Below are 14443 nucleotides of genomic sequence, written 5' to 3' on the forward strand. Positions count from 1 at the left end.
ACAGGAGCTCTTCCAGTTTCGGGGCCTCTTCAGACTGAATGGGACTTTCAAGGGGAAACTGACTATGTTCAGTTCTTTGAGGCCCTGGGTCTTCGGCTGTGTTAGTCTAGTTATCCTCCAGGACTCAGTTTCCTTGCCTGCAAAATGAGGGGGTTGGCCTCTGAGCACTTCCTGATATGAGAAGGAATAGGAAGAGGGCCTAGGGAGCATTCAGCAGGACATAAAATGCCACAGTTTTCCAAGAACAAAGGGGAGGAGGAGAGAAAAGTGGGTGGATTACAAGACCTAAGTCATTAGCAGAAGGGAAAGCAGAACAGGGCCTGGCTAGGAGAGTCTCCTCGCTCAGGGCAGCTCTCTCTGTGCCACCTGGAAGATGGTTCCAACTGTTGACCTCCTGAAGAGCCCCACTGGTCTTCCAGGTGGAGTAACATGTCTCCCTGGACACACCCTGGGCCCCCCCGCCTCCAGCTGTCCAGCCCAGCCTACTCTCTGGTTGAGGTTCATCTCTGCCCCCAACAATAGTCAACTTTCTAGCCTCTGGAATGTTCTGATGTGTGATACATGGACCATACCACACGAGGCTGGAGTTTCCCAAGGAAGCATGAGCTAACCAGACAAGGGGCGTGTGTCTGTGTCTCACCATCCTTTGTATTCAAAGCAGAGGATGCTGCCAGCAGATCACTATCTGGGTATGGGGGTGTGCCTGGGAGACCCGGCACTGGCAGTGAAGCTTTCCCACCTGCTGTGGGCACCTGGGTGCTCACTCCCCTCGTGTTTTCCGCGTGTTTTCTGCAGCTGCTTGCTCAGGACCTGGAAGGGAGGGTTTGGAAATGTGTGGGGGCATTCTTGCTAGTCATGATGACTGCGAGGCACGCTAGCATTAGGGCCCGGGGGCCAGAGGCAGCGCAACATCCTGTCGCGCTTGGAGGAACCTGCACAATGAAGAATTGTCCTGCCCCAAATGCCGACAGCGCCCACGTAGAGAAACACCACGTCATTCCATTCCGTCATGGAGCCGTACAGGCGGGCCTCACTCCTCTTTCCTTCTGAAACCTACTGAGGCGGGTTCTGCGGCCATTGGGTGAGACTAGTGTGGGGCTCTGAATACCCATTTCCTGGACCGGCCTGGCCTCCCGGGTCCGTCCCCGTCAAGTGTCAACCTGGTGGCTCCTTAGGTCTGGCTGTGGTGAAAGGCCACCCACGGTCGGATCCCAGAGGCCCCCAGTCTGCCTCCGGTCTGAGCATCCGAGGGATACAGATGACCCTACTAAACAAACATTTAGGTCACGCACTGTCCTAAGCACTTTACAAACATTCATTCACTGGATTCTCCCCATACTGGGTACAATTATAATCCCAGTTTTACAGATTAAAAAAAAAAAAGGAACTGAGGTGTGTTGTGTTCAAGTAAGTTGGCCAAGTCCCCCCATTGGGCAATTGACATGGCCAGGGCTCGGCCTCAGCAGTGTAGCTCCAGAGCCCGTGTCCTTGACCACTGAGTCTGCCTCTGCCCAGGGAGCTGGAAGAATGGACTGGAGTCCCAAACCTTCAGCCTGATGGACAGCAAAGGGGAAAGGTCACAGGCAAGGAGGCTGGTGACGGCCTGCTTTGTCTGAGCTTTGGAGGGAAAGCCTGACCCCCGGACTAGGACAGGGAAGGGCCTGGCAAAGAGGAAGCGTGGTCCCCACTTGTCCAAGTAACAGTAAAGTGACGGGAGTCACCCAAGGCTCTCCTCAGCCTCCAGCAGCCATAACACAAGGAGCTGGGGTGGGGCTCCCAGGAATGGGTGACGCCACTAAGATGCGGCTGGTGGGGGGAGGGCAGGAAATGTAGTCCCACAGGGTCAGCCCTGCCTTCTCCACCACACCTGCTCCCCGGCGGGCGCAGCCGGCGCCCTTCCCCGAGGCAGCCCACCCTCGCCGAGACTTGGCAGGGCGGCCCGTTGCTCCTTTTCCCAGCACAGGAGCGGCCCGAAGCCTCCGTCAGCCTTCATCAGCATGATCACACGGTCGCTGGGTTTGGTCCAGGACGAGCGTTTGTACTCCTCATCTGGTGTCTGGGCTGACGTCGGGAGTGTCATTTACTGAGAACAAGAGAGTTCCTTGTTGCATTTCCATTTAAGGCTCCCCGCCACATGGGAGTGCTCAGCCTGCCCTGCTATCATCAACTTCCCCCACCTTCCCCCACCCCGAGAGGATGGAGGGCTGAGGGGTGTGGCCATGGGCCTGAAGCAGGGGAGGCCTAATCGCACATTTTGTGCAAGGTGCACATTCCGTGTCAAAAATGCTCAGAAAATTGCCTCACTCCCTTCCCTCTGCCTGTTCCTGTTCACTTCTGCCTCCCCAAACAGCTGCACACCTGTTCCCTTTGGGGTAGGCTGGTTGGACCCAGTTTGGGGAGGAAAACTGTGCCCCCCTGAATGCCCAGCTGAGCATGTAGGTAGAGGAGATGAGAGCGCCATTGTCAAGGTGAACAGTTTGTGGCTTCTGACTTTTGAATGCCACTTCTGACTGGGACCTTGACCCATGGGTGGTTTCCTGCTAAGACTCTCCTGGAGGGGGGCTGAAAGGGGATCGGCCAAGAGAAGGCCCTCCCCAGCCTTGGGTGGCTCGATCTGGTGTGGAAGAGAATAACTCAGTTGTCTAACCACCTCCCCCCACCCCCCACACACACAGGGGGTGAGGCAGGCAGACTCTGGGCAGCTAGGCTTGGCCCTGGCTCATCCCAGCATAGGTGAGGTCCAAGTCAGCCCCTGTGTGGAGACACTTCATCTCCACAGGCCCGGTGTTACCCTCTAGTCTGAGGACAAGTCAGAGCAGGCAGACCCACCACCAGCCTGGGAGCTCCTGGGAAAGTCCCCCTTCAACAGATCTGTTCCGAGCTCCTTCCCACAGAATCTCCAGCTTTGTAGGCTCTTCCCAGGGAGGCCACATCCCCAGGTGAGCTCACACAGAGCCCCTGGGGGTTGCCTCATTTCCGTATGTTTTCCTGTCAGACGGAACCTCTGCCCAGCCTCTCCCTCCTGCAAGCCTGACTAAAAACCCAGGAGGCCCCCCCCCCCTTGCACCCCACCCTAAGCCCCTGGGCCTGACTCCATGCACACCGGTGCACTTGCCATAGAAGGCCCAGGAGCAGAAGCATTTTTTCCCTCTGGCCTGCGAGGGGTTCCCCCGGAGGGCCTGTTACCCTTTGCTTCTTGCCCAGCAGAGGGGAGGCAACATGAGGAGTTCAGCAGGGAAATAACAGTGGTGAACAGTCCTGGCCAGAAAAAGAGACGTTTCTCCCACTCTGAGTACAAGTGGACAAAGAAGGTGGGCCATGTTGGAAGCTGCCGGTGTCTGGGAGTGGCACAGGGCCACAGGGCAAGGACTTGGGGACGCAGGGGCAGGTCCAGTGTCACCCTTCCCTCCTGAGTTAGAAGTCCCCCGTCTTCTCTGGGCCTCCGACTCCCCACCTGGCCAGGGCCATCCACGTAGGACTGGATGAGTGCCTGCACCCCCATAGTAAGAAATGCGTTTTCCAGCCCAGCCCAGCCCAGCCCATAACACAGCATGTGTCTCTACTGCACGCCTTGCACTCTGAGGGCTTCCATTCCAGCATCTACCACGCTGTCCTGGTTTTTTAAGCGAGAGTCACAAATCGGCTAAATGGATTTCACAATCCATAATGGGTCACAACCTGCGGTTTGAAAAAAATAATATGTCAGATGATGAGGCCAAGAGGCCTTCCACTCTGAACATTCTGGGATTCCATGAACGTTATTACGGAGGCCGGGGAGGACGGGGTCCCGTGGCCAGCTGGATCAAGAAGCCCCGGTCGGGAATCCCCACTGAGCCTTACCCCCTTTCTCTGACCAGATCTACAACGGGACCCTCAAGCGGGAGAACGACAACAGGCGTTTCAGTTCCTACAGCCAGATGGAGAACTGGGGCCGGCACTACCAGCGGGGCCCCTGTCCCACGACCGGCGCAGGCAGTGACATCTGCTTCATGCAGAAGATCAAGGCGAGCCGCAGTGAGCCTGACCTCTACTGTGACCCCCGGGGCACCCTGCGCAAGGGCACTCTGAGCAACAGGGGCCAGAAGACCACCCAGAACCGCTACAGCTTCTACAGCACCTGCAGCGGCCAGAAGGCCGTTAAGAAGTGCCCTGTGCGCCCGCCCTCCTGCACCTCCAAACAGGAACCTGTGTATGTCCCGCCCATGTCCTGCAACAAGGACCTGTCCTTTGGCCACTCAAGGGCCAGCTCCAAGTAAGTGCTGCCCGGACGGGCAGGGGGCCAGGGTGGGGGGTCGGGTTGGGGGCAGACTGTCCGCCTGGCTGCACACTGATGATAGAAAGGACCACATCAGTCCCCAGGGTTCCCTTGTCCCTGCCTGGGGGCATTCCTGGAATGGACTGAGGAAGTCCTCAATGTGAAGGGGGAGACAGAGTCCAGACATTAACACAAATGCGTGGGGTATGTAGGTTCTAAAAGGTCACAGGTTATGAACAGAGGGGGGCTAATTAGAGAAGGTTAGCTAGACCAGTGGTGCTCCAAGCGTGTGCCTCGAAATAGCAGTGACAGCATCACCTGGGAACATTTTTGCATTGTCCCCAGACCTACTGACTTGGAAACTCAGGGAAAGGCCCGGCAATGTGTGTTCTAGCAAGCCCTCCAGGGGACGGAGAGTTTGTGACCTTAGGCATGCAAGTCTCCGTCTGTGTTCTGGAAGAGCAAAGGAGTGTCTCTGGATGTGGCCAATGGGCAAGGGGGTCATGTTCCACCTTATAGGACAACAGACAACCAGGACAGACAGACATCAAAACTGAGAAACTGGATCTAGAGCTGAAGAACAGAGGATCTCTCTTGTCCCTCGACCCTGGAGGCCCAGGGAGAATGAAGGAGATGAAGCACATATCCTGTAAAGAGCCACAGGCCATGGTGGCTTGGGGATGCGACAGGGTCCTAGGGGTCATTGGGCCTGCCCTCCAGGGCTCAGAGCTCCATAGACCTCCAAACTATTCCTTATCACCACCTAATGGTCATTTATTCATTTACTTGGCAAACATTTACTAAGCATCTACTATGTTCCAGGGTGTGTGGTAAGTGTAGGAGACCCAGCCAGGAACACACAGCCCAGAGCTATCCTAGAGCCACACACTCACCTGATAAACTTCTCTTCCTAGAGCTCCAGGAGCTTTGCTTCGTCTCTAAACCTCATAGCCCCTTCTAGACAGATGCAGGAACTCCCGAGGAGGAAACAAGGCACAGAGACGTTAACTCACTTGCCCAAGGTCACACAGCTGCTGCAGCACCCTGTGTTCTTCCCCAGTCCGTTGCACTGTTTTGATAATAAGCTGAACCCCATTGTAAAGCTGGACCTCTCCTAACTACTTGGAGGCCATCAGGTGTATTTAGGATGAGTTGGAGAAGGACTAAGAAACCCTTTCCCATGGAGCAGGACTTGGGGCGGCAATAGGCCCTGGCTTATTGCCCCAAACCAGAGGCCCTGAGAGGACGAGGTCTGGGCAAGACATGGAAGGGGATGTATGATGAGCCATTTCGAGCTGACGTTTGACTGGTAAATGTGACATTTTCTCAATGCAGGGCGGGAGGGCTGCTGATACAAGACCAAAGAGCTCTGCAGGGCAGGAGGGCTGCTGATACAAGACCAGAGAGCTCTGCTCCATGGGAGAATTTTCCCAAAATGGAGTTAGGATGCCACGCTAAAGCCACGAATATTTAGTGAGCATTTACCGGCAGGACTGAGCCTGGTACCCACGAGAAGGCCCCTCTAGAAGAGCTGAGGAGATTCCTGGTGGGGTGGGGCTGGCTGCCCCAGGAAGAACTGCCCCCGGAACTCTCCCCCTCTGTTGGGAACCAGGACACAGACAGGTGGAAAGGGCAGCCTGAGAGTCGACACCACAGGAGCTGGAGAGGTTCCTAGAAGAGAGGTGTCCTTTCCCTGGAATGTTCAGGGAAGTGGGACTTCAGCGAGGCACATGTGTTATGAAGAGAAGGGACATGGCCACACCTGAGAGCCATGTGGGTGCTCAGTGGAAAGATGAGTCTTGCTGGAGCCGACCTCATGAGGGGCTGGAGCGTGGGCAAGAGGGTAGAGCAGAGCCAAACGATTAGATTGAAACGTGAAATTTTTTTTGTGGCTCAAAAAGGTTGACTATCAGCCATTTCATACGGTCCAGCTTAACACGTGCCCTTGGATATTAGTCTAAGCAGTCTGCACTTGAACCTACAGGATGGAGAAGGCACTGATGGGAACAACTCCACGAACTAGGTTTTAGGAGTGCTAGTCTGGTAAAAAGGGAGGAAATTTTTGGGTGGGGGAGCTTGGAGAAGAGAGCCGGTTGTGGGGGTCTCTTGCTGCAGTCCCAGTGAGAGTGATCATGGTCAGAAGGAAGGCAGTGGCTGTGAGGGTGGGAAGAAGGAGCAGAGGTGAGAATTGTTATGTAAGAAAATTAGCTGGACTTTGGGAGAGATGGAGGCATTGATGGTTGGATAGAGAGAGAGGGAAAATGGAGGAAGGAAGGATGGATGGATGGATGGATGGATGGATGGATGGGAGGATGGATATGTGGGTGGATGCATGGATGGATGGATCGATGGATGGATGGACGGATGAAGGGGTGAGTGGGTGGATGGATGGACAGGCTATGGCAGCTTGGGCGCACGGGGGGAATTCTGAGCCCCTAATCCCAGGGCTCCCAGTCTACCCTGGAGCCCACCCCACTGCCCATTGCCCACAGGATCTGCAGCGAGGATATTGAGTGCAGTGGGCTGACCATCCCCAAGGCTGTGCAGTACCTGAGCTCCCAGGATGAGAAGTACCAGGCCATCGGGGCCTATTACATCCAGCACACCTGTTTCCAGGATGAATCGGCCAAACAACAGGTAGCTGGCTGCACACCTTCCTCCCCCTGGAGGCCTGGGCAGGGACTGGGCGTGTCAGCCTGACCCCATTTAGAGATGGGTGGGGGTATTTGCACTCGCTCCCTCTCACCGCTCCCTCTCACCGGCCTGGCTGCCTGGGGCGAGGAGTGTGCTTGGCCTCGCCTAAGATCACAGCTGGGCATCTTAACCCTCTAGTAAGTGGACATTAGTCAAGTGTGTCTCCCCTACTGGTCACATGGAAGAAACAGTCATGGGTTCAACAGACATGCCCTTTCTCAGATGCCACTAGAAAACATGACTGCTTTCCACCCTTCAACTCCCCTCCCCACCGTCTGTCTGTCTGTCTCTACCTCTCTGCCTCTCTGTCTCCATATCTCTCCCCCTCTCCATAGCTTGATCCTCTTTCTCACCAGGCATCGAGGTGGGGAAACAGGGCTTGTTCATGCCTCCTGAGCCTGGCTGGTGGGAAGGACGCCTCTGGGGCTCTGCAGCTCAGCCCAAGGGTGTAGTGCCCTAAACAAATGGGTTTTCCAGAAATTCCATGATCCACCCGCATCCAAAATCCTACCAGAGGAGAAGGAGTTCCCCTGGGAGGGTCTCCCTTCCGTTTGTCCTGGTTTAGGATTTTGAAGTATATTTATATCTGTCTCCTCCTCTGGTCCTCACCACCGTATTTCAGAGGAGGAAAGTGGGGCTCAGAGCAGAGGGGCGCCTTCCTGAGGGTCTCCTGGCGAGGAGGTGGGGGACCTTGCCTCTGAATCCATCTTGGCTCCTGGTCTGGCCCATTGCTATGATTCCAACCTGCTCATTCATGTTGGTTGGCTTGAGTCTTTCTGAACTGACGGTAGACTTTGGGTCTGAGAAGACTCACCTTGAGCAGAGCCATGAGATCAGCCTCACCTCCCTGACCGGGCAAGGCGGCCCCCTTATCCCAACAGGTCTATCAACTGGGAGGCATCTGCAAGCTGGTGGACCTCCTCCGGAGCCCCAACCAGAACGTCCAGCAGGCTGCAGCTGGGGCCCTGCGTAACCTGGTGTTCCGAAGCGTCACCAATAAGCTGGAGACCCGGAGGCAGAATGGGATCCGAGAGGCTGTCAGCCTCCTGAGGAGAACCGGGAGCACTGAGATCCAGAAACAACTGACCGGTAGGGAGCCCCTGCTGTGGAGAGCTCGGGGTTGGGGGTGGCAGGATTGCTGGCTGCAGCCCCAAGATGGGGTGTGGGGCGGCCCCTCCAGACTGGCTCAGAGCACAGCCATGCAGACTTGACCTCAGGCTAAGGTCTTGGGAGCCTCCATGGTACTGGCCTTGGCCAGATGAGTGGTGTCCAGATGGTGTATACCCACAAGGGGTCAAGGTCTTTCTGAAGATAGAATTCAAAGCGTGGAAGGCTGGTGGCCAGGCAGGACCCTTGTTCATCAGAGGCTGGGACCTGCAGGTGACGGGGAGGAAGGGAAGTCAATGAAAGCAGGAACTAACAGTTCGTAACCACCTTCCTGTGTCCGAACAAGATGGTAAGCACTCAGGTCAGGGGCAAAAGAGACAGAAGGAACTATGAAACCCTCAGACTGGACGGGGAAGATGAGACCAGGCACAGAGTAACCAAGATCAGTATTTCTGGGATAACTTTTAGGAAGAAACTAGAAAACGTTAGAAGACTCTACATGCTAACATTTATGTTAAAAACCATGAATCAATCCAGTGTTTCTGATCACCTTCCCTATTCATAATTTTGACCTGGATAAAGAACTCTAGATGCTCCCTGCTCTCACAGAACCTGCAGTCTTGTTGAGACGCTGGGAACTGGGCTCAGGAAACAATCAGACACTAAGTGAAATAAACCAGGCCTACTTGGAAGGTGACCTTTCAGTAGGATTCATTTGCCAAAGCAGGCTGGAGGCTGGGGGGTGGTCCCCTGTTGCCTGGGGTCTTCCTTGGCCTGGCCTGTGTTGACTGTCCCCAACCTGTAGGACTGCTCTGGAACCTGTCCTCCACTGACGAGCTGAAGGAGGAGCTCATCGCCGATGCCCTGCCCGTGCTGGCCGACCGGGTCATCATTCCCTTCTCCGGCTGGTGTGATGGCAACAGCAACATGAGCCGGGAAATGGTGGACCCTGAAGTCTTCTTCAATGCCACGGGCTGCTTGAGGTGAGAGAAGAGTGTGCCCGTGGAGTCTTTTGGCCCCAGCCCTGGGCTTTGCCCAGGCAGCCCCATCTCGGGCAGGACTCAGCCAGGGAAGAGAACATAGAATGCAGTCTGCCTGGCACTGGTCTTCACGGGCAGACTCCAAGAAACGGAGCCCCAGTGTTCCTGATGTCCCTGCACCCAGATAAGGATCGGGACTCCATGACCTCCTTTAAGGGACCACAAATGACTTCGTTAGAAATCTAAGAGTGGAAGTGCCAGATCTGAATACCCAAACTGCTTCAACCATTTCCCTCTCCTCCGTTTCCCAAAAATCCATTTCTGGTACTATTTTGAAGAGTGTCCTTTTAGACAAAAGGCGGCTGATGGGCTCCTAATGAGTCACTTCCCAGCCATGGTGCTAACACCAACTGCCACATTCATCGGCATGAAGATGGCACGGCTCTGCCCAGAGTCTCCTGCGTCCCCCTTGGCAGGGAGGAGGGATGCGGGTATGCAGTTACAGGCTGGGTTGTGGGTGCTGGTATGGAGGTAAAGCCGTGGAACGGATCTCCTTTGAGGATCATACCCTGCTCTGATGGCGTTTGTCTTCTCCAACTCCTGGGTGCTGCAGAGTGAGGGGTACAGTGTCTCAGCTGGGGCTCCTCCCTGTCAGCCTCCAGCAGTGGCCTCCAGTGAGCAAAGCTGGGGTGTTAGGGACCTGATGGGGCTGCAGGGCTATTTATTGGTGGCAACAGGAACTACACTTGGAGGGCACCAGGCAAAAAGGCCTGGAAGGAGCCCGCTGCTGGGGCAGAACACAGCTTCCACAGGGAGGGGGCATGTGGCCCCAGCCGAGCACCCCTCGGCTCCTTTCCCAGATCTATCCCTGGGCCCCACAGAGAAACTGGGCAGGCGAAGCTTCCAGCCCCCGTTCAACAGGTGCCCACTAGTGGTAGCGCATGTGTCTTGGGCTGCTAGCTGCATTAGAGCCCTCAACGGTCATAAAAGTTACAGGCCTGGGGCCCAGGTGGGTGGAAGGAGGGGTGAAAAGAGCTCAGTTCAGATGAGAGCCCGTCCAGCCTCAGCCACGATGGGGAGGAATTGCCTGAATGGTCTTTCCTTACTTCTTCCTCGTGCCTTTTGCCCTGCTCTCGTCCTACCAAACCTCCAACCTCATCCTCATCCCCTCGGCCCCCCTTCTGCCACCTGCTCTCCTCCCTGCATGCCCCCCAACCACTCTCCACCCCCACCCCTCCTCCCCTGCCTCCTCACCCCCTCTCGGCTCTCCCCTGCAGGAACCTGAGCTCTGCCGATGCGGGCCGCCAGACCATGCGAAACTACACGGGGCTCATTGATTCCCTCATGGCCTATGTCCAGAACTGCGTGGCCGCCAGCCGCTGTGATGACAAGGTGAGTGAACCCAGGCAGCACCCCACTCCAGCCCTGGACCCCGGTCCTCCTCTTGGAACAGCACTCCAAGGCCCAGGGCCTCCCCAGAATCAGTGAGGGCAGCTCCTTGGGCTCTAGGTCCTGGCATTTTTCTCTCCGAGGCTCCACAAGGCAGGTCTGCCCTTGAGGTGGCCTTTAAGGTATGGTCCAGTGATAGGACAGAGGCCCAGAGACGGGCCAGTGAAGGGGACGGCTGGCTGCAGAGTGCTCTGCTTGCCAGGGACAGTGGTAACAGGGCAGCTCCCCTGTCCCTCAATTAGAGGCTGTGTGAATGCGGACACTTCGTGACATCTCTGTTCCTCAGTGTGCACTTTACTCCAATGGAGATGATCATATCCTGTCTGCCTCCTGGGTTGGTTTAAGGCTTAGTTAGTTCATAAGCAAGACTCAAAGTGGGCCTGTGGCCAAGAGAGTGCGCCGCGAGCAATCGCTGTCACTAGTGCCGAGCCCTGCAGACGGCCTCGAGGAGCCCCACTCATACCCCGGGGATCCTACCTGCACCAAGGCTCCCTCTGCTACACTGGTTTCCCACTGCCCCCCAGTGAGGCCACTGGCCAAACCGCCCTCCTGTCCCCTTTGAGCTTTGGGACACACTAGCACACACAGACAGGAAAAATCACAGAGGGAAGAGGAACTGAAGGCTGGATGTTTCCATCACGGCAGGACAGCAACTTGGGAGAATAGTGAGTTCCCACAGTCCCTGGGTGACCAGGGGACTGTCTGAGCGCCATGTGCTCTGGGTCTGGCATACAGTTTCCCAGTGGCCCGCTCCTCCCCTGGAAGTGACAACAGGACCTCAGGAGAGAGACAGTCAGTCCCGCGGAGGCTCAGCCAGCTCCCAGGGGTCATCATGTTTTCTTTTGCTGCGGATGCAGCATCCCCTCTACCTGTGTGACCCAGACCCAGTGACTCAGAGTCCCTTAAACCCTAGCAGGGCCATTGGACGGTCAGTCTGCTGGCCCAAACCCCAGCCTGTTAACTGAGGACAAAGGCAAAGGCCTAGGAGAAGCTGCCACGGCCAAGTCCCAGGTCCCAGGTCTCACTGCCTGTGTGGACTTGGGATGGGTCAGCATCTCTGCTGTTGGAAGCTGAGGACAAGCCACAACATGGGGCAGTCGTAGGGCTTTGGAACCTAGATACGTCCAGCGGCTCCCGAGGGAGAATGTGCCAGAACAGAGGTGTGTTCTTCAATAGTCCAGCCCGACCACCGGTACCGTGGCTGTCGCACAGAAGCGGTGGCCGCTCTCTGTCGTGTCCTCCTGTGTGGGGGGCCCTGTGACAGGCACTTCCGGGTAGGCCTTCCCAGGAGCCCTATGAAGCAGGTGACTTCAGTCCCATTTTACGACTGAGAAAACCGGGGCCCAGAAGGTAAAGCAAGCCCCTCCAGTTCACGCAGCTAGGAAGCGACAGACTTGGGTTCGAGTCCAGACCCCGGGGAGCGTGACGGGGGGGCGGGATTTTCACGCAGGTCCGTGTTCCTCTGTCCTGGAGCCACTGAGGGGCTGCCTCTCTCTCGTGAGCAAGGGCAGCAGGGGAGCCTGGGATGCCATCGGGGTGTTGGGGAGGCCCGGGCTCAGGTGCCACACTTCTGCTTGGCCCCCAGTCCGTGGAGAACTGCATGTGTATCCTGCACAACCTGTCCTACCGCCTGGACGCCGAGGTGCCCACCCGCTACCGCCAGCTGGAGTACAATGCGCGCAACGCCTACACCGAGAAGTCCTCCACGGGCTGCTTCAGCAACAAGAGCGACAAGACGATGGTGAGCGATGGTGATGACAGAGTCAGGGCCTGCTCCCCACCAGGCAGCCCACTGGACTCAGCTGCCCGGTGCCTGCTTTCCTCTGTCCCCCTCAAGCCAGAAACCAGCAAGAAGGGCCGAGCCCAGGCCGAAGCCCTGGTCTCGGGCTGGTGTCGCGCTCTGGGAGCTGAGTCGAGGGCATTCATCTGGCCTGCAGAGGGGATCTGTGTACTTGAGACTGTAAGAGCTCAGACCACCTAGAGGTCAAAAGCTCCCGCCCTCCATTGGCAGAGCTTATCCTCTCTTACCTGTGATTGATAAGCTCGGCCCCATCTTGTCCATTTCCCTGGAAGATTTGGGGAAGCCGGGACTCTAAGCCCTCTCCGGCCTGGTTCCCACCAGCTCCCAGGCCTCCCAGGTCCCCCAGAAGCAGGAAGGTGCTGTGGAGGGAGGGTTAGTCTTCCCCACTGGGTACAACTATGGAAACTGGGCTCTGGGCCACACCTGCTGGCCCAGGGTGGGTCCGACTCGGAGTCTGACTCTGGGAGGGGAGGAAGGATCATGGTGTGAGACCCAAAAGCAGCTGGAAGGTTTGGGCAGAGACTGGCCGGCAGCACAATCCCCGGGACCCCGAGATGGTTCTCTGCCTCCCTCGGAGACGGCCCGAAGGAGCAGGTCCCCTGTCCTCACTCACTTCTGCGGAGCTGCCGTAGTGAGAAAAGGGACACCAGGCAGGTGCTTCCCAGGTCCCTCCTATCAGGACCCAGGACCCTGGAGCTGGGAGGCACACAGAAGGCTTGGGTTTGCTGCCTTCCCAAGGCTCCCTTCTGACCTGCCCTTTGTCCTCAGAACAACAACTATGACTGCCCCCTCCCGGAGGAGGAGACCAACCCCAAGGGCAGCAGCTGGCTATACCATTCGGATGCCATCCGCACCTACCTGAACCTCATGGGCAAGAGCAAGAAAGATGCCACCTTGGAGGCCTGCGCGGGGGCCCTGCAGAACCTGACCGCCAGCAAGGGGCTGGTGAGCAGCGGCCCCTGCCCCACCCCCATTCCTCCAACTCAGGCCAGGCTCCGCTCCCTTCCCTGTTCTCCCACGAGCGTGTCCACCGTCCGAGTCCTAGCAAACACCTGTGGCCTCCAGAGCTCGGCTCTGCAGGCATGAATAGAGGCGGTGTCCTCTGTGCTATGGGGGAGACGAAGGAGGAGAAATAGCCCCGCCCTCTGGGAACTCCCAGGCAGTGGCAAAGCAAACCCACTCCTGCACGATTCTGTCTGTACCCACTGAGCCCCCTTAGCGTTATGATTCCTGCCCCACGCTGGCCCTGTCTGGGGTGGGGGACAGGGATGAAGGGTATGTTTGTGGCGGGAAGAGTCTCCTGGGTGTTGAACTGGCAGAGGGAAAAATAGAGGGTTTGGAACATGAACGGATCTAGAGGAAAATGTGGCAGGATCAGCAGAGATTTTGAAACCAAATATAGTTTGGAGGACATGATGGAATGGCCCTGAGCCATAGGAGGCCTGTTGCAATCACAAGCATTTAGATGGGGAGGCAGCCAACAATCCTTCATCTTTACTTAGGACAAAAGAGAATCAGTTGGAAGCAGGACCAGGGTGAATTGAGGTAAGGAAGGAAGTTTCTTGACTATGAGAGAATGGGTCTGGGGGTCTTCAAGAACTCCAGACCAGCCGGGACCAGATTACAGCCAGGATGGCTTTGTTGCTAGAGCTGGCCTGCTTCTAGGGGGCCCTGGATGGTATCTCCACATGGCACGGACCCTCTCCTGCCCATCTTTGTCCTAGGCAAGTACCCAACAAATATGCATTGGTTTCCCCGGAGGTAGGGAAGTTGGAAGGTGGTTCAGTGCTTCTTTAATTGACAAATATCACTGACCATGAGGTTTCACGCGAGTAGACACAGATAGGACATGTCAGGAAGGCAGAGCTGAGACCCACAGCTGAGCAGGGGTATCTGACCCTTCTGTTAGACTGGGAGCCGATTCAGGGCCCCTGGGAGCAAGGGGTCTGAGACTACCCTCTCATCACCCATCTGGGTTCCAGGCTGATCCGGGAGTAGAGCTCAAGGTCAGGAGAGGTCGGGGTGCATTTCTGCCTGGGTGCTCTGTCTGTTGCCGGCGCATGAGCAAATTTGTGTCTCTCTTTGTTCGCGCTTCCAACACGAAAGAGAAAAGATTCTGGGGTTTTTTCATTTGGGATTACCTGGCTTGCTTCCACC

General features: G+C 56.6%; 1 protein-coding gene across 1 annotated transcript in view; it reads left to right on the forward strand.

Annotated features, from left to right (window-relative positions):
- The window catches only part of LOC111151134 (plakophilin 1), a 47443-nt gene that overhangs the window by 26755 nt on the left and 6245 nt on the right, over positions 1-14443 (forward strand). Inside the window, exons 3-9 of the mRNA XM_022508921.1 lie at positions 3858-4252; positions 6748-6892; positions 7831-8038; positions 8862-9039; positions 10314-10428; positions 12071-12226; positions 13055-13231. Coding sequence (XP_022364629.1) covers positions 3858-4252; positions 6748-6892; positions 7831-8038; positions 8862-9039; positions 10314-10428; positions 12071-12226; positions 13055-13231 — 1374 coding nt within the window. The remainder of the gene's footprint in view (positions 1-3857; positions 4253-6747; positions 6893-7830; positions 8039-8861; positions 9040-10313; positions 10429-12070; positions 12227-13054; positions 13232-14443) is intronic.

Source organism: Enhydra lutris, unplaced genomic scaffold (assembly GCF_002288905.1).
Source record: "Enhydra lutris kenyoni isolate GAN:26980312 unplaced genomic scaffold, ASM228890v2 scaffoldscaffold25, whole genome shotgun sequence".
Taxonomy (NCBI): Eukaryota; Metazoa; Chordata; class Mammalia; order Carnivora; family Mustelidae; genus Enhydra; species Enhydra lutris.